We start from the raw sequence: 26,418 nt of genomic DNA, 5'->3' as shown, positions 1-26,418 counted from the left end.
TATTCTTTCCCAAATGTCTATACCAGATTCGTAGTCAACTCCCAAAGAGCTTTCATTTGATACCCATTTTGTGACGTTGGACATTCATGTCCGCTTAAGGTTTTTTTGGGGTTTGGGGGACCCCGTAGACATCTTGGAGCAAATTCTTATACCAGATGTGTACTCAACTTCCAAACACTTTTCATTTGATATTCATACTGTCCCAATTTGTTGTTGTTGTTGTTGTAACCACATTTTCACCAGGAGGTGGCGATCCTCGTCAAACTCCTGTAGGTGAACAAGTTCGTTCCGGTCCAAAGGAGCGATCGTCGCAGGAACAGGGTGGCCATTGGTTATTTAAAGGCGCACACAACTCGCTTGTCATATCGAGCATCATAGGCACTCAGCATTTATGCAAAAGGCGGTGCCACCCGACCTATCACTGACAATCTCCACTCGATACCGCTGATTGTCCGCGACTGCAAATACAGCTACTCCGTATGGAGCATTCCACTATCCGTAACCTGTGGACGCGCCCGGTTGCTCGCAGCTAAGCTTCTCGTAAGTGCAATGAACACCACATAGATCCGAACTCCAGCTTGCGTGGTGCTCACAGCTATCCCGCGCCGGTAAATATGCCCTGATGGGTAGTTTTGGGGGGTTGTGTAATCCCTCAGACACCATGGAATAAATACACAGACATGCAGATAAAGTGTGAGGCATCCACTGCGGCTATGAGACTTAAGGCAATGGGAGAATGAATAGAGGATAGGACCAGGTATAATTGAGGCGACGATAGGAAATCTGGTAGGAATGGAAGAGGATTCAGATCATATACCTAAGGCGACACATGATGTCGTTCAAATTTTTTTCTGATGTTCTGAAACGAGGCCATAAGACGGCTACATTGCCTTTTTAAAGTCATTTTGTTTTCTCTTAGTTTCTGTCGACTTATTGTCTACAAATATGAAATCATTAGTCAATCACCCTTTTTCTTTCTATTTTGTTTAACAATGATCATTTTTTGCTTTAGAATCGTTTCGTGTTTCATTGAGGATTACATTTTATACTAGGTAACATACACATGCCTGATAAGAAATCAGTTGAGTGTAAGTAATGGGGTAATTCATTGATATTTCAAATATGTACCTCTATTCTTTTTTTAGAAACTATTTTTTTCTTCGTTGTCCTGAAATGGAAAGAATTATAGCAAGCAGGAATTTAAAACAACTGACATTCATTTCAGGTATGTACTTGTAGGCAAAGAAGCATCCGTGGCCTCGTAAAACTTGTTTCTACCAACTAACATCTTCGTTCATTTATTCTTGCAATGTTCTGTCCCATGGATAAGACGCTTTGATTTTGCTGATAAGGCAAATATGCAATAGATTTTTATTTACTTAAAAAAATCATACCAGATATAAACATCCAGTCTCACTTATGCCTTTTGCTGTTCCCCAACGCTTTTCTCTAAACACAACATATACATTGGCACATGTATACCTACACACACCAATAGACATGTATTGTGTACGTGAAAGGTGTATTCGTGTTGTTGTCGTAGCGGTGGCGGCGATGGCGATACATCACATTAATGATTTCATTTTCTTTTTTTATCCCATAAAAATTGTTTGGACATTTCTTTGGCAAAATCTATCTAGACCATGTCAGCAGACAAAGTCGAAGCCATGGAAAATGCATAAAGGGAAACTGGGGAGATTAATAACCTGCATGCTGCTGCTGCTACTACTCTATAGTTAGTAGGAGCTTGTGGTTGGCACTTTTCTTCATGGCTCAAAGAAAAAATTTTTATTGTTTTGTTGTTTATTAAGGTTGGTCGGCGTTGTTGTTTGGGCAAAGAAGATAAATGGGACGAGGAGAGGAGAGACAGAAATGAAAACTGCGCAACATCACTATTACACCGCCGACGCAGAGAGCGAGAGGGGCAGCTGCCGTCACTCCCCGCTTTTTATGAATGAAGCAGAACTTCTTTTCTTCCAAATTTGGAACAGTACAATAATGACATGTTCTTACTACTATAAACTGCCAATTATACCATATGTGATGCTTTATATTAAAATTCTGGCGTAAGTATTAATGTTGAATCCATTTGCTTGATGTAATTTACCTGTCTCGTCCGTTGAATTGTATTCTTTCACTTTTTCCGCGACACTCACTACACACTTGTCTTGCTTTCCACCTTCAACTTCAACTTTCCTGTACACAAGTTTGTCTTCACTTTTTGATGTCGACGTTATTTTGTCGGTTTGTAAAATGATTAAATGCACATTTCATTATTCACAAAGAGGTATTATGCAGATTTTACGGTATTTCTCGGTATTTTTACTATTTTTTATTTTTTGTAGTAGCTACTAAAGCTAACTAATAACAACTTTTATTTTTTTGCGATTTTGATTTTGTTTGTTTGACAATCAGCGAATTAGGCTGAACCTAATAAAGAACTTATCTCTTTGACGGCTGTCAAACCACAGCCGAACGTCAGCGATTCCAAGATAAGTCCTATATGAAAAACATGAATTATTTTTTGGTGTTATAATGTTTCGTTTTATTTTCACTGCATAATTTTCAACATTTTTCTTTTAATAATTAGTATTTTATGTGTACTAAAATATATTATGGTGCATATAGAAACGATAACAGCGGGCGTTGTTCTGGCTGTCGTCAACTACGTAAGCTCCATTTTAGTTAGCAGCCTAACGAAGGAATGAGGATGTAGGACCACGCATAGAAAAATAATGCAAAACTGCCGAAGCTATGTCGTTTGCTTTAGGAAGCTTTAGAACTCTTTTAATATTTCGGTTATGAATAATGCAAAATTGATAAATAAATTCAAAATATACACAGGACACAAAACACAAAAATGAAATTGTGAATAGTATCCAAAATAAAAATGAAAACAAACCAAAAATTAGGTATGTCAGAAATTTTCGAGTCGTAAATATCATGAAAAAAGGTTTGTATTACATTAAGCTAAATAAATTAATCGTTCATTCCTTCAAAGATTGATATTGTTTTGAATTATTAATTGAAATTTTTAATTATTGTTTTCTTTAATGTTTGCACTCATATCTAACTCACTACCACTAAATTCTAACGTTTGAGTTACTTTGTACACTTTTAATTTTAAACCACAAATCGTAAAATTGTTATGATTAAATTTGTTTTGTTTTTCTGTGTCCGCACTTGGCCTGTTAAGTTTACTCACTGAGAGATAACGATAATTTTTTTCCGTGGTGAACGTATTTATTAAGTATTTAGTACTTGATTACTCGTTAGTCACTCTGTATACGTTATAACTCAAATTAGGGCCACGATGGTATCTTCCCACATGGCGATGAGATGCACAATTTGTTCAAATAAATTTTCTAGACAGAATTTCAGTGTACGTTGAATGTTGGGAAAAAAACTTTACCAAAATATCATAATTTTTTTAAACATAATTTCATGAAATTTGTTGTGCTATCTGAATCTTTCATCATTCATGTTACACCAGGATTAATTATTTTTTTAGATGCTCCTTTTAACCCATATGTACCTTGTTCGTTTTTAAAATCTTTTGTCTAAAAAAAGTAATTGGCGAAAAATATCGCGAAAAGCGAATACAGTACCAGCCTTTAGCGTAAAAACGGCGTTCAATTATTTCACTTGTTTTTAGCTTATACGTTTTTTTCATATGGAGTTTGACAACTGTTCACGTGTACTATGTTTGTTTTTCACCGGTGAAAACACATGTTTTTCACCGGTGAAAACACATGTTTTTCGCGGTTATTAATTATTAAACTAAAATGGTGCCGAAAATAGTTTTAAGTTTTGCCACTATAGCAGTTTTTTGCCATTTTTCTCACTATAAACAGAGTACTACTTTTCAGCCTATTTTCATCCAACGTTTCATCGACGTTTCTTATATGGAGTTTGACAACATTCCGCTTGAAAAGCTGATCAGAATACATAGCTTTACAGTGCACACTATTACTCGTTTCCTTTTATGTATTATTGCATGTTATCGATTTAGATTTGTTCCTAACGTAAACGTAATATTAGATTGAAATTCATCGACGCTTTATTGTACAATAAGTCGCACCAGAATATTTAATAACAAAACGACGAGACTAACTGAAAACATGGTTATTCAAAGCAACAATTATTCGTTATTCAGCCGTATGACGACAGAAAAAACAACTTTTCAGCTGTCATCTCAAGACTCGAAGACAAGACTATTAGTATTGTTTTTCCACAGCAATTCGTATAAAATAAAATGGTAAGAAAAAGCCAATACCTGTAATAAAATGTTAAAAATCTTCCCAAATTGTTTCAATAGTCACAAGAAGTGGAAGAAACTTTAAAGCGCATACAAGCCCATAAAGGTGTTGTCGGTACAATTGTGGTGAACAACGAAGGTAGGTGCTCATCATTTCCATATTAATAGCAATACTTTTTTTTTGTTTAAGCTTGGTCTATGACTAATACCATAGTAACCACCAATAGAGAACAAAATTATTATTGGCTTTTTTAAGGCATTGATTAATACATTCTAATTACAGGTATTCCAGTAAAATCCACATTGGATAATACCACCACTGTTCAATATGCTGGTTTGATGAGCCAATTGTCCGATAAGGCTCGTAGTGTTGTACGTGACTTGGATCCATCAAATGATTTAACTTTTTTGCGTGTACGATCAAAGAAACATGAAATTATGGTTGCACCTGACAAGGACTTCATATTGATTGTCATACAGAATCCAACCGATTAAATTGTACTACATTGTGTGATCTGGGAAAAAATTATTTGAAATAAATAGTATCTAAATTATTTATACAAATTACATTGGGTCAGATGTTTAATAGATAAAATCCAATGTGTGTAAGTTAAAAGCGTAGTAAATGGATATAATGGTAGGCTTAAGGCTATGAAAATTCCGTCTCATATTATAATTCATTAAATTTTGTAGAGCATTTAATTTTCCTTCGTGTACAGAGTAGCTGCAATTGCAGTTCCGGACAATCGGCATAGCATAAATCCGATTCACCAGAAGAGGGGAGATTTATACTTTTTTACCCAACGCGTCGGAAAGGCTATCAATCGTGCAATCCTTGGTGAAGGTATGCTGGTAGCTGTTCACCAGCTATGGGTCAAGAAGATTCGTGATTAACGGGTCCAACAGTCTTTAATGTGTCTTCAAGACGAAAAAAAGAGGGATTACTTGGCCTATAATCATTGGGCAGGTGGTCGCACGGTTTATCTTTGCGAAGGCCAATGTGAACAAGGCAGTCAGCATGTCCATGCTATGCCCAGATTGAACTCTTTCCAACAACGCCCAGTGCAGCATAATGTACAGCAACAAAGATTTCAAATAATTGATCAGTTTTTGAAACAGGCGTTTCTTTCCTCGAACACAAAGAGCTGACGCTGGAGCAAGAGGTAAACATTTTCCTCTCAGACTCTTCTAACATCGGTCTTTGGACCGAAGCCAAATCTGAGTTTTTGCGACTGTGTAATAAAGTTAGTTAACCTTCAATGTGAGACCAATTTTTGACATCAGCCGTCAAATAGATCTTAAAGACACATTGTGTGGCAATAAAATCAATATCGGGTTCATACAAGAATGCCATCTAAAAAGGAGTAGATGAATTAAGCTAGATGGATACAACTTTATATGAGATAACTCACCGCTTGGAGTCACTGTTGTATTAGAGAATCCAATTCAATCAAACCGGGTATTTTTAATTGATATTGGAATAAACACATGCCTTGTCCGAATAGAATTTTTGAACAATAATGCCTGAAAGAAATTTCTGATTGGAAACCTTTTAAATTTTGTTCAGACCAAAGCTGCTTTGAGCAAATGACTCGTTTTCTCTTTATAATGCATTGAAAGACAAAACGACAAAAACGAGTCATTCATATTATGTGAATAAATGCCTAAATTGTGCTAAATAAACACAACCCTGAATAATGTTAAAAAATCGATTTTTTTTTCAAAAATAAAATTATAAAATAAACAAAATTTTACAGATAATGCATGAAAAAATAAATGCTAACAGTAGTGCATGGCGAAACAATCAAAGGTGGCCTCATTTGTACAACAACCACAAATCATATGGTGCAATCCGTCATTTTGTCATCAAGCTGATCCACGTTTTGCCAACACACACAAAGAAGCTTGTGTGCGTGTGTGCAAACGTGTGGGGAGCAGAGAATATGCGAGAAAGAAGATATATAAAGAGAATGAAAACAAACATTTGATATCTTAATACCATCAAACCTGATCAGCTGTTAACAGCTGTTTGCTTGAGATCACCTTTTCAAATCCGCTTTGATAATAGTGCATTGTAAACCCCGTTTACATTGCTGTATAAATCTGGATTTAATGGCGCGATCATCTGTTTCCCCTTTATAAAATCAGCTGACTAGAGACTTAAATCCGGATTTAATGAGCAGTGTAAACGGGGTTTAACATTAATGTTGTATTCAGGCTGTGTTTGTTTAGCACAATTTAAGTATTTATTTCGACTCACATGCATTGAATGACTAGTTCTTGTGGCCCTTATAAATTGTAAAGGAAAAAACGAGTCGTTTTCAGCGCTTTATAAAGGGAATCGTTTGCTCAAAACTGCTTTGTTCTGAATATAGTATTACATGAAGTTATGTATTTATAAAAGAATGTGACAAAATACCCTGATTTATACAATCAAAATGTGCGAACATCCCATGAAAACAGATTTGCATTTGAAACAATATTAAACACAGCACAAATATCATGCCGAAAATAACAACTCTGAGTTCCGACCATTTTCTACCACCACAGTAACAGTATCATTGTCTCGCCCTTTGTGTGGATATTTTTTTCTTAATATTTTAAAAATTTTATTTAATTAAATCCACGGTCGCGAGCGCGAGGAGAAGGAATATTTGTATAATCCATTAAAAAATCTCCTGCACACGATTACAGCGTTTCGACAACGGAAAATTGAAAAAGTAATTGAGAAAAAACACGTTTTATAGACATCCAACACGACGACCATCTCAAAATGGCGTAATCAAGAGAAAAAAGATGAAATTTCACAAAGAAAATTTTTTGAGCAATTTTATTTAAATAATTGTACATGGAAAAACGAATCTCAAAACAACAAATTGAATTTAAGAATACCAAAAATAAAATCGCAAGAGCCTAAGGAAGGAAGTAGGCATAAAGTTGAATTTTGAACAAAAAATGATGCGTTAGCTGTATGTGTATGTATAAAACTGTGTGTGTATGTATGGGTGTACGTATATACGGAAAGGATGTATATGCGTGTGTAAAAATAAAACAGCAGAAAAATAACGACGAGTGGCGAGTTCAAATGACATTTACAATTTCCATGTAAAAAATGACACTAAAATACAAACAAAAATTTTCGATGGAGAAAACCATGTCGCAACTCTTTCCTTACACGGATCGTAGGTTTTCTTTAATCAATTGAATTTGTACTTGGAGGTTTCGAGGCATCAATCAGCAAATACTCTTGTAGTTTGAACAGTGGTTGTCAAGGGTCTTTAATATTTTACTATAAAAATCGTCATTTCTACAAAAATTGTTTCATTAAAGGGGTTCTCTATGATCCAGGTAAAGGTTCTTCACATCTTTTATGAATTTTAGCTTAAATCATTGTGAATGGTTCCCTATGGAGAGTGATTGTGGGAGCTTGGCAAGCAGTGTAGTTGGGTAGAAGGACATTACATACATAAAAAATAAACGAACCTGTAGTTTGGACATTTAGAATGCATACACTATGTACTTCGACCAGCTAAAAGCTACCATCTAATAAATGTTCGCTATACATATGTACTGAAATTAAATGTATATATATGAACATTTTGTGGATGTGCTAGCCAACCAACCAGTCAGTCAGTCAGTGCTCACCAGTCCATCCATCCATTGTACGTTAAAAAATCTATGTTCGGTTCGTTGTGTAAAATGGCAAGACCACCGTCGTCATCATTTGCCATCAGCGCCACCACCATCGTCCAATCCCCAATCCATTATTCTAGAGAATTTGTACTGTATGTGTGCAAGAAGTTCGTATGGCAAGCGAACTGCTTACGATTGAATGATTCAATTTTAAACGAAGTTAAAAAATCTATATTTTTAGGAACTGAAATTGTATTGATTACAGTACACTGCACATACGCTCATACACACACACACACACGCAAAACGAAGACGTTGCATTTTCCTTTTCTTTGAGTCCCAGCAGCCAGCCAGCCTGCTGCATTCGAATTTGTATGATGCAGCAAGTGTATGTATCCATCCAAATGTTTAGATGCTATTTCACAGTACGGATATCATGCCAGGACAGCATTTTTCTGCGCCACTGCTGTTGCTTTGTCAGAACAAACAATCAAATTGATTTTTGCGTCCTTTTATTAAAAAAAGACACAGACACACACATTAATTTGTTAATGTTCATCACATACCGTTATGTACATAGCAGATGTACATACATAACTTTCGTGTACATAGTATTTGACACGGAAGGACCAAGGACCATTTATATACAAATACTATGCTATACCTATTTATTTTCAAGATAACAAAATAGGAAAGGGGAAACCAGAGTTCTGTAAATACAGTACGACATGGCATTTAAGTCAGCATTATATCCGCTATATATTGCATACGTTACAAGTTTGTTTGTTGTTTCTAGTCGTTTAGTGACGATGGTTGTTGTTCGAATCAGCTGATTTATCACCTGCTGTAGATTTCTTTGTATGACATCGAATCTTGTTGGTGTTTGTAGATGAGAAAAAACTAAATCAATTAAGGAAAACTTTATAATCTAAGTGATAAAATATTTTGCAGTTAAACAATATGATGAGATTTGGAAAAATAGATATTATGTGGAAAATTGAAACAACTGGCTATTGTAAATTTTAATGCAATATCGATTTTAGAAGTGGTTATTCCCTCGATATAGGTGTGATTATTTTAGCAACGCAAAACCGATTTGTCCCTACTTATCATTGTTGAATTTGATAAAAATTCTTTGCGAAAACTAAAATTCGATGCTTGGCTAAGCTTAGGGGACAACAAGCCAGAACCCACAGTGTTTCCAAATCGAAAAATCTTGGAAATAAATCTAGAATTTTTGAACGGATGAAGATGTATACACTAAATTTAACCTAACCTGTGTTTCAATAAGTATTCAAAGTTTGGAGACCCTAGTAGCTCTAAGGGCTGATATATGTGGCTTGAAAGTTGGTCACCTCGAGCATGTCAAATTTTGAATTGCCAAATATGGTTTGAATCGGCTCATAACCTGACATAGCGCCTATATAAACCGATTTCCAGATTTTAGTTCTGTATCGTTGTAGGACCCAATTCTTATCCAATTTGTCTGAAATTTTGCACAATGACTTCTACTATTGACTCCAACATCCAAACCAAGTATGGTCGGAATCGGCCCATGTTGTCGTTATTGCAGCCACATTTCCATGTGAAGGTGGCGACCCTCGTGAAGCTCCTGTAGGTGAGCAAGCTCTTTCCGGTCTAAAGGACCGATCGCTGGGGGAACAAGTTTGTTATTTTTTTTTAAAGGTGCCAATAACCCGCCTTGTCATATCATAGGCACTCAGTATTTGTGCAAGAGCCGGTGGTACCCGGCCTCTTACTGGCACTCTTCGCTTGATATCGCTGATTGTCCGCAACTGCCGTTGCAGCTGCTCCGTATGAAGCATTCCACTATCCGCAACCTGTGGACACGCCCGGTAGCACGCAATTAAGCTTCTCGTGACAGCAATGAATACTACACAGAACAGACCTCAATGTTCCAGCCTGTGTGGTGCTCACAGCTATCCCGTGCCAGGATGATGGCCACATTGTTTACCATAAGCATTTTTTAAAAGCCATTATCCGCCTAGTCGAGAGTTTTACTGCGAATTATGTCTTAAACCACAGGATAAAGTTTTTCAACACCCGTCTTCTGACCAAATTTGGAAAAGCAATCTTTTTCCATGTTTTGTTTTTCATAAATGGCCATAATCGAACTGCATATGAAGAAATCTTTGAGGAACAAAGGCTTACTTTACTCGATAGACCATTCCAAGATCTGCTATCTTTTCTCATGTGGCCCTAGACTAGACTGGGAATAGTGTGTTAGGAAGCTTTAAAATAAACCGTAGCGTACCTGGGAATACTTAAATCCTTTAACTGATTCCCTTCCCTTTTTATGGTACACGCTTCATTTCTACGCAACCTTTGTTACCGCCTTATATTTTGAAAAGAAGAACTGAAAACAAAGCATGTTCTTTGTGAAAGGGGTAATTTTTATAATTTGGATAGGCATGTAGTTCTTATATCGCTACACATTCAAACAAGAAATTTCATCCACCATTCCTGTAAATGCATTTCAAAACTAATCTTGTTTTTCTAATGCCTTTTGATTGATCTATAAAATGTGTGTCAGGAAAGTTTGTGTATTGGTTAATTCCCATGAATTTGTAATTAGAAAATCTACATAAATTTTTAAGCGACGTAAAAATAGTAGCAATAGTAGGTTTCGCGATCCTTGCCCGATCGGATTATCGTGATAAACGTGCACAGTCAGGTGTGGAGTTTGGTTATGAGAAGTAAAGAGTTTCTTCGAAGCATAGGTATGACTATCAGTCTCCCCTTAGTTCTGAGCCACCAAGGAGAGGTGACCAACAAGCTAGTAAAAACCGGGAGCTATGCAATCCCATGGCAGAAACAACAATAACAACTGGATCTATAATGAGTTTTGACTGTGCCACTGAATCAAAACACTCCCATAACCTTGGTAGCATGGATGCTTTCTACGATGACCGTGCGAAAGATTTGCCGATGAGTTTTACGCTGATCAGGTGGTCACCTAACCTATCACTGAGAAAGCATGACCTCAGACTGCTGACAGGAGTTATGTTGTTGTAGCAGTGTGTTGAGTTTTATATTTCGCTTGGTTTTACTAAATATCCAGATCCTGGAACTCTGCGACTAAGGCGGAATGCGTTCAGAGGGATCTGAGTCTGGGTCGAGTTGGCCTGGCTGGGCAGTTAAACAGGTGACGTGTGTCGTGTGGTCTCAGGTCACAACAGGCGAGACCATCAGAAAAAATTTTCAGCGGTGGTTTTCCACTCCTAATCCTGGCAAAATATCCAGATCCTGGAACTCTGCGACTAAGGTGGAATGCGTTCAGAGGGATCTGAGTCTGGGTCGAGTTGGCCTGGCTGGGCAGTTAAATAGGTGACGTGTGTCATGTGGTCTCAGCTCACAATCGGCGAGACCATCAGAAGATATTTTTAGCGGTGGTTTTCCCCTCCTAATGCTGGCAACATTTGTGAGGTACTATGCCATCTATAACTTCTCTCCAAAGAGATATCGCACTGCGATATGTCGTTCAGACTCGGCTATAAAAGGGAGGCCCTTCATCACTGAGCTTAAACTTGAATCGAACTGCACTCATTGATATGTGAGAAGTTTGCCCCTGTTCCTTAGTGGAATGTTCATGGGCAAAATTTGCATTGCAACATGATATTTACATGTTGGAAAACTTAACAAAAATTGAGGTGAACCTACCAACCTACCAAGAGAATAAAAACCTACCAATTCTGGTACGAACCTTCCAACAACGTCAACACTGATCACAACACCTTGGGAAACTCTCTGTTTCACTCTACGGAGTTTCGACTGCTTATCGCTGTGAACAAACTAGACTGTTTTAGAAACGGTGAGACATTTTAAGACATATAATTCGACCACATCGAAGGTAGGCTATCAAATTCGGCAGAGGCATTGTCGGTTTCTTAATCTTTCTTCATATACCACGGGCGGTTCAAATGCTGTGCCATGCCTTGAATCAATCTTCCGTATAAATCTCTCACATCCTGCAAATTTTGTAAATACGTATTAAGTTTATTTCCCGAGGTAATATATCAGTTTTTTCCCGTATTTTTTGTGTTCCATAGTGTAAGCAATAACACAATGAGGTCTTGAAGTTTTACTCCTCACAGAGACGTTAGGCTTTATATATATTTAAATATTTTATTAATTTTTTTCTGTAGATGTATTCGTTTTGTAAATTTCAATGGAAAATAATGAATACTACATATCGTCAAACGAGTTACATTCGCACATTTACAACTTGATAATGAGAAACATTGCAAAATGAAAAAAAAATTAAGAGACGTGAAATTCTGAGAGGAATAACATCAAATGTCTTATCCATATTTATGAACATATGCACATATGGGTGTAATTCGATTTCAAAATGAATCAGCAACTTGAATTTTGCGGAAGTGGTAGATCTATAATTAAGGTTGCATTATTTCAGGTCGCACTGTAGTTACTCACGGTTTATGGAGAAAGTACATAAAACATGTAAATAGCATATATATATATATGTGCATATGCATGCATTATGGGTATGTATAAGTTTTAAAATGCATATTTTCGTTATTACAGATGATGTGTACTTAAAGCTTGATACTTTAATACATACGGTTAGCTAATATTTATACATATTTTAATGCATAATCAAGCTAAATATTGAAATGTGTCCTCAGACGGATAGCAAATGTAAATTTTCTCATGAACATTCCAATCCAATGGAAGCCGGTTGTACGTAACGGATTGACCCGATGGATTCCCTTATCGGCAAGGGCTGCCGCCTCAGTGTACAACACACTGCTACAACAACAACAACCTCCCTCCACCGTAGGATGGGTGTATACTAATTTCGTCATTCTGTTTGTAACACCTCGATATATGCGACTGAGATACCATAAAGTATATATATTCTTGATCGTCATGTCATTTTAAGTCGATCTAGCCATGTCCGTCCCTCTGTCCTTCCGTCCGAGGGCGCAATTCTCGTCCGATTTGACTGAAATTTTGCACGTGGTGTTTTGGTATCACCTCCAACAATTTCCCTAAGTTTGGTTCAAATCGATCCATGTTTTGCTATAGCTGCCATGTAAACCGATCTTGGGTCTTGACTTCTTGAGCCTCTAGAGGGCGCAATTCTCGTCCGATTTGGCTGAAATTTTGCATGAGGTGTTTTGTTATGTTACTTTCAATAAATTTGCTAAGTATGGCGCAAATTGGTACATAGCCTAATATAGCTGCCATATAAACCGATCTGGGATCTTGACTTCTTGAGCCTCAAGATAACACAATTCTCATCCGATTTGTCAGAAATTTTGTACATCGGCTTCTCTCATGACCTTAAACATTCATTTCTAATATGGTCTGAATCGATCAATAGCTTGATACAGCTCCCATCTTCTGATTTTGCTTCTTGAGCCCCTACAAAGCGCAATTCTTATCCGAAGGAACTGAAATATTACATAATGACTTCTACAATGTTCAGCATTCATTTTAGTCCAACTCGGAATATAACTTGATATAGTTCCAATAGCACAACAGTTCTTATTCAATATTCTTTGTTTGCCGAAAAAGAGATGCCGCGCATATTGGTTTTTTAAGTAGCTATATCTAAAAATAAACCGAACTGAACCATATACGACACGGATGTCGAAAAGCCTAACATAAGTCACTGTCCCAAATTTCGGCGAAATCGGACAATAAATGCGACTTTTATGGCCCCAAAACCTATATCCAAATCTGGACCGATTTGAGCCAAATTGAAGAAGAATGTCGAAGGGCCTAACACAACCTTCTGTCCCAAATTTCGGCGACATCGTACAATAAATCAGCATTTTATGGGCCTAAAACCTTAAATCTGGAGATCGGTTTATATGGCAGCTTTATCCAAACCTGTACCGATCAGGCCCAAATTAAAGAAAAATGTCGAAGGGCCTAACACAACTCACTGTCCGAAATTTAGGCCAAATCGGATAATAAATGTGGCTTTTATTGGCCCAAGACCCTAAATTGGCCGATCGGTTTATATGGGGGCTATATCAATATATATTCAGATATAGACCATTTTCGAGCTTAACCTCCTTATAGACAAAAAAAGAATCTGTGCAAAAAGTCAGCTCAATATCCCTATTTTTAAAGATTTTAACAAACAGACGGACATGACGAACATGGTTTTAACAAACAGACGGACGAACATAGCTAGATCGTCTAAGATTTTTACGCCGATCAAGAATATATATACTTTATATGGGGGGAAATGGATATTTCGATGTGTTGCAAACAGAAGGACAAAATTAATATACCCCCATCCTTCGGTGGTGGGTATAAAAATGGTGGCGAAGAACACATATCGGAGAAGTGGTACTGAGTTCCATTAGCAACATAGTAGCGACATGTCGCTGTGCTAATACAAATTTCGCTTCAATTAATGGCCAATGTAATTAAATGCTCACGAAATGGGCACCAATCAACTCTGTTTCAATGATGTTGTCTTTGTTGTGTGTTCTTGTTTGACTTTTGTTGTGTTCTGACAAAGAAACGAGTCCGTCGGATTTCGCAATAATTTTATAGGCATTTTCGCTGCGGATGGAGTCAGTACTAGGCTTTAGGGCGAGATTTATTTTTCATGACATGTTCATTTCTCTTTCTACACCATCGAACATTTTTACCAAAGGGTACCCCAACACCAACCATGGTATGACGCGTTTCGACCTCCGCGTTATGCAGGTCATCCTCAGATACCTTTGGCTACAAAGACTTCAAAGGTCATATATTGGTAGGTTGTATTTATATCGAAGTTACGCTTTTCAAATCACGACCTACGCTTTTCAAATCACCTGGCTCAGCCGGTTTTTATTTTATTTGCATTATGTAGTTTGAAGCTACATGACCCCGATTTTTTTACATTTCAGTTTTGTTGCCCTGTTAGCGGGAAGATCTTTGCAACGTCTTTACCTTTGAAACAATAGCAAGGGTCAGGTGCATCAGAGGACTAAGGTAAAATCATACACACATATAAATTGTTTTCACAAGCAGCAAAGCATTCGAATCAACTAACCCCCGTTACTTAACAAACCCGAGTACATATTTATTTGTATGTGTGTGCATGGCTCATCCCTGTCTTAGAGTAGGAAAAAGAGATTTTTTATATAAAAAAAATCTTTTAAACAAAGGAAAGATAATTTTTTCAGTCGAGAAAATATTTGACCTGTTATTTTTACAGTACATAGAATGTCATCTTAGCCAACAAATGATTGGAGGGCAAAAACTAAACAAAACGTACAAACATACAAAAAATTAAGTATTGAAAAATATAAGAATGTGAAAAGGTTGTAGCGCAATGAAGAGGATTTTCTTGAGCTTATGCCTAGATATGGGTTTCTGCTGGGTAAATACCCAAGGCTTGGGTATGGTCCTATCTGGACTACATTCGACTGGGTTTTGACATTTGGGTTAGGGTTTACCAGAACACACTGTGCCAAATTTCATCGAATTTGGGCAAAAATCTTTTATGGCTTCAATACCATATATTGAGAGATCGGGCGGTCGGTCTAAGTGCAACTATATCCAAATATAATCCGATCTGAAACACACTTCACAGAAATGGGTAGGCGTCTGCTAGAACTCACTGTGCCAAATTTCATCGAAATCAGATGAAAAATTACCAATTTATTGCCTCAAGACTTTAAGTCTGGAGATCGGTCTATATAGCGATTTTATGTAACTAAAATCCGATTTTATGAGATCAGAAGAACAGGCTTATACACAAAGAATAGGAAATCATCAAAAATTATTTGGAAAATATGTTTATACCCAAGATATCTGCAAAATTATTATTATTAAATACCCAGATGTTTACCTAATTTACCGGGTAAATACCTTTTGGATATTTACCCAATTTACCGTCTAAATACCTTTTGGGTACTTACCCATCACCCATCTCTACTTATGCCACTTTCAATAGAGCGAAGCACGAGAGTTGTAATAGAAAACCTCAAGTTTAACTTGTAAAATAATCGCCATGAGCGATCTTTGCGTGAGTGTGGTTAGGTATAGGCTGAGGGTAGCCCACCTTAAAGGTGAGTTCACCCGGAAGCCAGTATTAGCCCATTGCTATACCCAAGCATTCTCGAAAAAGACCCGAGAAGGACAAATCAACACCTATCGCCTTTTTGTTGGTATCTGATGATGGTGGCCATGAGTATATCCCGGAACCAATCCCTGATGATGTAATAGAATGTGTACCAACTAGTCAAAACGAGGTTCACGTAGCAGTAACTCAACTGAAAACACAATAAGGCAGCAGGAGCCGATGGGTTACCGGCGGAACTGTTTTAGACCGGAGGGGGACATGCTAACAAGGCGTATGCATCAGCTTGTCTGCACAATTTGGCTTGAAGAGCGCATACCGGATGATAGGGACATCAATATACTATGTCCCGTAAACAAGAAGACAAGACGGTATGTGCCAACTACAGAGGAATAAGTCTCCTCCACCTTGCATACAAGATGCGTACTATCGAGCGTACTGTGTGAAAAAATAATGTTTAAAGTCAACGAAATAATGGGACCCTTTAGTGTGGCTTTAGGCCAGATATTTACACTTTGCCAAATCCTGTAAAAGAGCCGAGAAGTAAAAATCAAAACCACCCATATTTTCGTTGACTACAAAGCCGCCTTCGACAGACTTATATTTTCAAGCTAACTTCAAGCCATGACTGAGTTTGGTATTCCTGCAAAACTGATACGACTTTGCAGTATGACACTTGTTCCTCATTTAAATAGAAAAAAAATCTCTCCGAACCGTTTAATACCAAAAGAGGTTTCAGACACGGATGCAGCCTATCGCGCGATCTCTTTAATGGCATGGCACATTACTCACAAGAGAACACATTCTACTCGCCTATGCCGAAGACATCGATATTATAGTTCGGTCACCAGAAGTTGTAACTACAGCCTTTGAAAGAACCAGATAAGTCCGTTAGTCCGATCAGATAAAGAAAATTGAGAACTGCAACTTGGAGATTGTCAGCAACTTTATCTCCCTCGGCACCGCCGTAACTGAAAAAAATTACACCAGTTTTGAGAAAAAAACAAAGGATAATATTGGCTACAGATGCAAAGCCACCTCTCGACAGAGAAAATTACACTATACAAGACACTGATACTATCCGAAGCATGGGTACTTGCAGTTCTTGGAGTGTTTGAGAAAAAAAATCCTGTGTAATATAGGCGTCGTATGAACCACGATCTCTATGGGCTGTATGACGTCGATAGCTTAGGCCATATTGTCAGAATGAATGAAGGAGCCCCATCAAAGAAATATTTTGCAGGCGATCACGGTGGTACACACAAACCGTTACGTTCAAGAACCTGATAGAAACATCAGGTGCTGGGAGACACCTCAAAACTTGGTGTCACAGGTTTTCGAAGGAGTGCAGAAAAACCGAGGCGCTTGGAACGATTTCTACGTTCGGACAAATGTTCCGTTATAGCCATTTTAAGTAGGTAGAAGTGCCAAGATTAGATCTACAGACGGTATAGGAGTATAGTTGGAAGCAATCACGTATGTCAGAAGTCCACATGCATGTGCTTCCCTAAAGGAGCTCGGATCTCGAATCCTAGGCCAGCGTATGACCTACGGGATAGAGTCTGCAGCTCCGTATACTTGCCTCTTGGAGACGGAAGATTCTAGCCTCCACACTTATAGCGACTGGGTACATCCAAGGTTAGACCTTGGGTCCGGCGCCCTAAAAGTAGGTTCAAGAGAAAACAAATAGAAACATGCTAAGTTCGGGCCAAGTCTTAGGAACTCACCACCAATAAAAGTGGTGGTGAGTTGCAAATAAACATTTCGATGTGTTTCACACGGAATGATTTGTTTAGTATGATCCCATCCAATGTTGACATATATAAACATTTTTGTAAAGGAGGTACAATCGCAAATTTTCGCCTGAAAATTCCATTAAGGAATATGGGCAAACTTCTCACATGTCAATGAGTGCTGTCCGATTCAAGTATAAGCTCAATAATAACGGAGCTTTTTTTGTTGCCGAGTAGTCTCCGGTGGACATTTCAATCTCTTAACTACTACGGTGGCATTCCCTTCAAAATACCTATAATCAGGTGGTAACTTAATACAAAAGCTATACTCCCCTTTTGGTTGACACAACTTTAAAGGAAAAAAAAAAAACAGTAAGGAAAGGCAAAAGTTGGGCGGAGTCGGCTATACAATACCCTACACCTATCCTACAGTTATAAATTTGGCTAATAGATATAAGTATATGAGAGCTATATCTAAAACAAACCGCCCCTTCTCGAACAGATCGTTTGAAAATTGTTGTTACTACTGCAAATCTGGCGATAAATATATATGGGATCTATATCCTAATCTTAAACGATATTGATGAAATCTTGCAGATATCTTAAACATTCCGTGCCATGTTTTGTGCCGATTGGTTGAAAATTTTAGTTACTACGGCCATTCGGGCCAAATCGGGACTCATAAGGGAATCCTTTGTGTCAAATTTCATGCGAATCGGTTAACAAGTGACCACGTTATTGCAATAATAGTTCAAATCGGACGAATATATATACGAGAGCTATATCAAAATCTGAACAGATTTCGATAAATACGTTTTGTGGTAGTTGTTGTTGTTGTAGCAGTGTGTTGTACACTGAGGCGGCAGCCTATGCCGATGAAGGACTTTATCGGGTCAATCCGGTACGTACAACCGGCTGCCATGGGATTGTAGTCGTAGAAGAAAGCGTAGTGCAAAGTTTTGAGAATATCGGTTGATACATGTGCTTGCAAAGGCTCTAGAAGTTGAAATCGGCCGATAAATAAATATCTGTATTTCTAACAAATTCAACAGTAATGTGGAGATTCATAGGAGAATTCCTTTTGCTAAATTTCGTGAGAACCGGAACTATTGCAGTTTTAGATCAAATCGGACGAACATATTTATGGAAGGAATATCCAAAACTGAAGCGACTTTTTCCAATTCCAAAAGGCTTTGTCTCTAGACCAAAAACGATGCCCTTCCAAATACACAAATTAGCATGGATAGGCAGACAGATGGATCGGACCATAATTGAACTGAATGAATGTTGGAGACCATATTGGAAGTCGTTGTGTAAGATTTCAGCCTATTCGAATAAAAATTGCGCTCAAGAAGTAAAATAGGGAGATTGGTTTATATGGGAGCGGTGTCAAGCTATAGGCCGACACAGACTATACTTGAAACGTATGTTGAAGTTCATGAGAGAAGTCGTTGTACAAAATACCAGCCAAATCGAATAATAATTGCGACCTCTAGATGCTCAAGATCCCAGATCGGTTTATATGGTAGCTATATAAAGTTATGGACCAATTAAGACCATTTTTGGCACAGTTGTTGGAAGTCAAAATACCTCTTGCAAAATTCCAACCAAATCGGATAAGAATTGCTCTCTCTAGTGGCTCAAGAAGTCAAGATTCAAGATCGGTTTATATGACAGCTATATCAGATTATAGACCGATTCAAACCGTGCTTAGCACAGTTGTTGGAAATCATAACAAAACGCCTCATGCAATATTTCAGCCAAATCGGATTTGAATTGCAAAAGCCCCTATAGAGGCTCAAGACTCCAGATCGGTTCCTATGACAGCTATATCAGGTTATCAACCGATTTGAACCATACTTAAAACGGTTGTTAGAAATCATAACAAAATACCCCATGCTAAATTTCAGCCAAATCAGATAAGAATTGCGCTCTCAAGTGACTGAAGAAGTCAAGATGCAAGATCGGTTTATGGGGCAGCTTTATCAAAACATGGACCGATATGGCCCATTTACAATCCCAAGCGACCTACTCTAATAAGAAGTATGTATTCGAGCAAAAATTTAAGCGGCTAGCTTTAATCCTTCGAAAGTTAGGGTGCTTCGACAGACAGACGGACGGACATGGCTAGATCGACTTAAAATGAATAAATATACTTTATGAATATTTCGAGAAGTTACAAACAGAATGACGAAATTAATATGCCTCCATCCTATGGTGGAGGGTATACAAATTAATGTTGAGTGGTAATATTTACATTTATTCCAATAAAATTTACTTTTTACCAAAAGTTAAAGCGGCAACCATTAGGTATTATGGTACAGAAAATTTATAAAATGGTGATCTTTGGTGGGGGTGTTATGTAGAAAATATCATTAAATGTTTTAGCCAGAGAATATCAAAAGCTTTTACGGCTTTACTCTACTGGCCTATTACCTCCAATGTAACTAGGAATTTCTCAGCCAACCCATATTGGGTTTTTCATCATCATCATTTATGTGCTAGAGACTGGTTTAAACGTAAACGCTTGAGAAAATGGAAAATGAACTGAACTTTAAGGATACATGCCACCATTATATTATTTTGCTAGTTTTTAAACACCCTACGTATGTATTCAATGAACCCGAAACATAAATTTTCAGTACATTTTTAAACTTCCACACGTTGATATACATACATACATACTTATGTACATCTCTACCTACATAGGTATAAAATTATTATTATTGTAAACAAATACATTGAGCACCTGGCGAAATTTTTTAGATATCAAATTTAGAGAATCCTTTCGACTTTCACATCCCAACAGTATGTATGAGCGATTTCTCACCCTATTTTTGGTAGCAACAGCAAACAAAAATACAAAAAGAAAACCAGCAACAACAAAAACTAAAGAAAGAGCAAAAGATATGCCATGAAGAACGCAATGTAAAACGCCAGACAATCTTATACACATCATTGATTTTTTCCGTATTTTTACACTCTTTTTAGGTAAGAAGCAACGAAGGCGACGGCGACGACAACAACGACGACGAAGGGAACATCAAGAAGAAAAGGCTAACAATGACGAAGAAGACTGCAGAACAGGGAAATGTCATACTATAAATAAACTGCAGCAAGGTTCAGCGAAGTTGAGACAACAACAACAACAACAAAAATATCCATCCACAAGATACAAGACAACGGCGAAGTTGAGACAATAACATCATAAACACACAAAGCGAGAGACAAAAGAAATAAACTCGGAGCGAGAGAGAGGCAGACATTTAAGTGAACAAAAAAGATCTGCTCACGCATATAACAGCTTGAACAACATTGGTGTCAGCTGATTGTGGTGTTCACTTAAAAATAAAACTCTCAAGCATATATTTCAAATATTCGGAGAGCGGAGCAGTGCAGCGCAGTGCGGTGTAAACTCCGATATTGATAAGGCACTGTAAAGGGAGAACAACACGGCAGCAAATCAAGTTAATCGATGTGAAAGTGCGTGCAATCGTGCACGCTTCTCGGCTCTCTTCTTCCACACAACTTAGTCAGCCATTCCGTCAGTAGTTTGTCATACTACCTACCTACCTATATCTACCAGCCAGCTAGCTAGCTAGCGAGTGAACCAGTTTGTCAGCACAATGAACATACGCATGTTGTGAGATTTGCTGTCGTTGCTGTTTCAACGTTTTCGTTTTATTCATTCGTTCCTTTTTTCATTTCATATTAGTTCACTATACTACGTAAAGCAAACATTCCGAGAGAAGTAAAATTAACAAAATAACAACAAATAAAACAACAACAAGAAAAACTTGCGAAATTCAACTAAGCTATAAAACGAAAAACCAACAACAACAACAATAGCAGCAGCAACAACCACACAAAGCCATACAGCCGTACCACTAGACAGCTCTGGGGTGCACGTAACAACAAACAAAATTTATATTGAATATTCAATACAACAAACCAAATCCAACAATATTGTCGCAACTGACGACGAGGTACGTTAGCGACAACACAGCATTGCCAATTGCCAAATTCGATATCAAACTATACACACATACCCACACACACACACATACTATAGCCATAAGGCAGACTACGACTGCGACGTGTGTAGAGAATTTTTGCAAATAATATTATGTTCCTTTTGCATCGAACGAAGGCGACTGACTGAATCGAATATAATCTAAAACATCTGCTTGCATTTCGAGAAATTTGGAATAATCAATTCTTCCCAGAAGTTAAAAACCAACCCACATTTGTATTAAGAGAAAACAAGTTAAAAATTGAGAAGCAATTTGTGCCAAACAAATCCACATTACACATTTTACAAAATAGAATCCTTCAACAGATAACTTTAAGTAATCATTGGAAGAATTGACGGCAAAGCTGCCTATCAATATTTTCGTTTAAAATCCTTTGCGATTTTAAACATTTATTAACTCATTACCAACCACATACCTCGCCAGGCAAAACTCCAAATGAAAACGTTACTCCTAAGCTCAGACGATATTCAAAACTTTCGTAAGCTGATTTACGATCCAAAAGTTGCGAATTTGGGCGCCTCAACCGAGGACGCCAACTTGATGGCCCTGCAATACTATCTTAAACATCCTGGAAATTACACAAGTACAGCAGCAGCAGCGGCAGCGGCGGTGGCAGCGACTTCGGCAACAGCTACTGTAACGTCTCAGATCCATATCCAACGTTCGCATCCCCAGACTCCAACATTTCTTACAACAACAGCAGCAGCGGTAACCCCTTGCACCACACACAATAATAATAGTAGTAGCAACAACAACAACAATAATGGCCAACCTGCCAGCGTCAGTGTAGTAGTTAGCAGCAATAATGGTGTAACTGGTGTAACAAATAGCCATAACAGCCACCATGCACATCATCATTTGCTGGCGCAATCGCAAACGCAGCTTAAACAATTACAACTGAAACAGCCCACTATACATCATCATCAGCATGCAGCCAGTTTTCATCATCCATATTATCAACAGCACAGCACACCTGCACCACCCGCCCACGCCCACACCCACAGCACTACAACCCACAACAGTTACAGCCATTCAGTTCCGGTACATGCTCTCAATCAGAATTCAAATTTTTCAGCAGCCAGCAGCAGCACTGGAGGAGGGACAGCATCTAGTCACGCTCCCACTCAGCAGTCAAATACCACAGGATCAAGTTTATCGCCACCAGGAACAAATGCCAGCGCCCGAACTACACCTTCCTCCGGCTCAAACAGCAGCGGTTCATCCTCCTCCACAGGCTCAAGTTCACGCGGTAGCGTTGTTAGTGGTGCCAAAAAGTTAAAAATCGAACCTGTCCTTTCGCAATTTCATCAAACAGAGCGGCTTTCGTTCGCCAACTCACATGTTAATTGGACTGAGGATCATTGGAGACGTGTGGTCTTTCAAGATGAGCGCAAATTTAATTTAGATGGCCCCGATGGTTTCTCCTATTACTTTCATGACCTACGAAACTATGAACGCACGCTCTCCCAAAGACCCCGCGGCAATTCAGTGTACATTTACCTAGTGTTAACGGCTGGTGGCCCCATCCATTTAGAGGTATCTACGGCGAAATTCAAAATAGAATCGTGTGTCGAAACAATACTTAGGGAAAGAGCCAACATTGTTTCGAAATTAGGAGGCAATAGTGAGTTTTTCCTGCAAGATCATAATTGGACAACAAACGCATTGCCCTCGGTGCAGGAGTGGTTAAATGCAGAGAGCATTAAGACACAAAAATGGCCCACGGTGGCGCATGACCTAAATATAATGGAAGGCATTTGGGGCTGGCTTATACGAGAGGTATTCGATGGCGGCCGCAAATTTTCACGCAAGGACGATTTGATATTTCGCATACGTGAAGCGTGGTCCCGCGTTCCCATGGAGTTGATAAGCAATTTATATACGACCTTGTCGGAGCGTATGACACAACTTTACTATACACGAGGAGCCTACACAAACTGTTGACAGACGCTGGTGATGGTAAATAAAATGTATTACATCTAATAGCCCAAAAAAATATGTTCAAAGGCTAGAAGTGCGATACACTGTATATAGGAAAAAAACGAGAAAAACAAACTGGAGATCGACGGACTGCTTGGCGGGGAATATATGATGAAAAAAAAGTTTTTTACTGCTGTATAGTTTGTGATTATCAAAATGACTGCCTACTGCTGCAGAATAAAGCCAGAAAACGTTTTGAAACATTTGTCTTTTCTACCACACAAAACATGTCTCTTTGATGAGCTCATCACTAAGCCTCTACCACAAACAATGCCAAAATCAATGCATCATCAGCAGCTGCTGTTAGCTGCTGGCCGACGGTCGTCACCTCTTCATACACTTCATCTCTTCACATACTAATCTTAATCACCAAACTCTTTCCGAATGAATAGCTTTAAGATGTGTGCAACAAAACTAGAAAGTATTAATTGAAATTTCGTAGCACCGATTTCAATTAAAAATTTCTTTGATGTTGTGAACCAAGCATCAATGCAAAGGCAATTTGATCATATTCTCTGGTAGGAACAGAACCACAACGACAACAAACAATTGCGTCTGTGTGCCTCGTCGTCATCCTTGAAATGTTCAGCAGAGTTACCTTAAATAACTATGATTTAATAAATGAAAAAAAAAAAAAACAAGAAAACAAAACTGAATTATTCATTATAATTTTATTTAGTGTGTAATAGTTTAATTCTTAGTGTATGTTTTTATTTAATTATTATTAGATATATATATCATACATTTTTTTATTTAATATGTTCTTTTTAGTTTAAAACTTTTTTGTTTTTCACATTGTTTTTTGTTTTGGTTGCACTGCAATAGAATGAGAAAAAAATACTAAAAAGCGAACAAATTCTTTTCAGCCACTGCTATAGAAAAGAAGAAAAAAAAACAAACTAATGAAGTAACAAAAGTATTAAAATAAAATAATAAACAAAACACAAATGTAGAAAGAATATAATAAAAATACAAAAAAAAGAAGAATGAAGAACAAAGAAGAATACAAATCAAATAAGGATACTTACCATAATAAAAAAAAGAGAGTAAATATTTATGAAAACTGCTTGTCTTTTTTAAATGAAAACACCACATAAATTTAAAGTTTTATTTAAAATTTCACCATTTTCCAAAAGCCAAGTGTAATGAATTTTCAATGCTTGATTGCTGCAGAATGAAGCAAAACCAAAAACAGTGCCAAAATAATGTGGTCGGTCAATTCTCGTTTTGAATTCTCTAGCTAGCCAGCTTTCCATAGCTGTTTCTCTATATAGGCTCGGCAATAGGTTTTTGAAAATTCATTTTCAGTTTGCAAACAAACAACAAGCCAGCCCCATACCAACCAACACCAACTCCTTCTTGGTGTGCATTAATCCCCAATGCAAACAAACGGGAAAAGTAACAAATAATCAATTCATCATACACACTAAACTATAAAGAACTCTTGCAGTCTACTCATAAATTCCAAAACAAAACAAAAACAATTCAATGCAAACTAATAACATATATATATATATATAAAATAATTAATAAATAATAATGCGTAAATTTATTTGAGTTTCGTCCTCAAAAGAAAAAAGAAAACGTAGCAGCATCAGCATCAGGTCGAGCATAGGGATAGAAACAAGTAAGAAATAGACTAAACTAAACATGTAGTAATCGCAACCATTCAAACACCCTTATCCACCCACATCCCTTTCCTCCATACTGTCATAACATACATACCACAAAACGACATACATCAGCCAAACATCCGTCATCGCCCGTATCCCCCCATCCATATCCCCGCCCATCCCATTCTCTCTCTTATTCTTCTTCAGCGAAAGGAGTATACATATATATATATATATATACATGCATGTATAATGATATATACATACATATATAATTTTTAAGTATAGATAAACATTACATTAGTTTTAAGTTTTGGTAAAATGTGATTTTGTTTGTTAAGGAATAAATGAGAATTGAACATTTTCAAATACAAATAAAAATCAAATAAACTTGCGATGAATTAAAGCACCAAAATCAACTAACCAATTTAAAGTAAAAAAAAATGTTTTTTTTTCTCTCTTACAATCTAGGTGATGGGGTGGAGGGGCAACACTTGACTTAAGGGACGCGGACGCAGTCGTACTATAAGTTGCTCCATTTTTTGATTCTTAAGGCTGGTACTATGTTCGTTTTTCACAGTTGAAAATTCATTCAAACTTCTCTATAATGTAGCAGTTGAGGACCGACGAAGTACTACGTTATAGAAAAACTAACCCAAATTTAGTTTGATTAGGGAATCGAAAAAATAGTAAAAAGTCTGCCATTTAAGAACGGGTTGGGTGGGAGAACGGATGCAACTCTTTGAAGTTTTGAATGGAACTAGTTCAGGTCGTACCGTAATTATACGCAGAATTTGAAGGCCCAAGGTTGAGCGGGCACCTCTTGGCAGGCCCCCAAATCAAATCTTGATTTGTGGTCCGATTTTAAAATTTTCAATTTTCTGAAAAGGAAAATTTTGGGTTTTGCAGATAAAACTGTCCTTAAAAAAACAAAAGAAAAGGCTACATGTATTCATTAACCAAAATACCTAGATACCCATTTCGGGCAAAGATGGTTCCAAAATCGTCATTCTTTAGTAAATTGGCTGTGGAGGAGGCTACAAAAATGTTTGGTGCAAAAAATGTGGCAAGCCGAAAAATTGTCCAAATG

At 37.5% G+C, this 26,418-nt stretch overlaps 3 protein-coding genes across 15 annotated transcripts in view; 2 read left to right on the top strand and 1 right to left on the bottom strand.

Moving 5' to 3' along the window:
* Nucleotides 1–3,196, bottom strand: part of LOC106080927 (dystrobrevin beta) — a 39,661-nt gene extending 36,465 nt beyond the window's left edge. For 7 of the 11 annotated variants that reach the window (XM_013242532.2, XM_013242538.2, XM_013242539.2 and 4 more), the window contains exons 1-2: nt 2,965–3,191; nt 2,108–2,499 (exon numbers count right to left, since the gene is read on the bottom strand). The gene's annotated coding sequence lies outside the window, so the exon portion shown is untranslated. Of the gene's footprint in view, nt 1–2,107; nt 2,512–2,964 lie in introns of those variants that run through there. The other 4 variants (XM_013242536.2, XM_013242534.2, XM_013242535.2 and 1 more) reach the window with 4 other exon arrangements.
* Nucleotides 3,197–4,167: 971 nt separating this feature from the next.
* On the top strand, nt 4,168–4,825 carry LOC106080919 (dynein light chain roadblock-type 2). The gene is made up of 3 exons (XM_013242525.2): nt 4,168–4,258; nt 4,319–4,397; nt 4,542–4,825. Exons 1-3 carry the CDS (start codon nt 4,256–4,258, stop codon nt 4,751–4,753), a joined length of 294 nt encoding a protein of 97 aa, XP_013097979.1. The 5' UTR covers nt 4,168–4,255; the 3' UTR covers nt 4,754–4,825.
* A 1,990-nt stretch (nt 4,826–6,815) lies between these two features.
* On the top strand, nt 6,816–25,231 carry LOC106080929 (probable serine/threonine-protein kinase DDB_G0280111). Of its 3 annotated transcripts, none has more exons than XM_013242545.2 (2): nt 6,816–6,978; nt 20,693–25,231. In XM_013242545.2, exon 2 carries the CDS (start codon nt 22,171–22,173, stop codon nt 23,677–23,679), a length of 1,509 nt encoding a protein of 502 aa, XP_013097999.1. In that variant the 5' UTR covers nt 6,816–6,978; nt 20,693–22,170; the 3' UTR covers nt 23,680–25,231. The 3 variants fall into 3 exon arrangements, with proteins under 3 accessions (XP_013097999.1, XP_013098000.1, XP_013098001.1); XM_013242546.2 differs by having other exon boundaries at nt 6,816–7,233; XM_013242547.2 differs by having other exon boundaries at nt 6,816–7,606.
* The last annotated feature ends 1,187 nt before the right edge of the window (nt 25,232–26,418 follow it).

The sequence above is a fragment of the Stomoxys calcitrans genome, chromosome 5 (assembly GCF_963082655.1).
Source record: "Stomoxys calcitrans chromosome 5, idStoCalc2.1, whole genome shotgun sequence".
Lineage (NCBI taxonomy): Eukaryota > Metazoa > Arthropoda > Insecta > Diptera > Muscidae > Stomoxys > Stomoxys calcitrans.
Note: the sequence above shows the minus strand (reverse complement) of the source record. Positions and strands in the feature narration are given on the sequence as shown.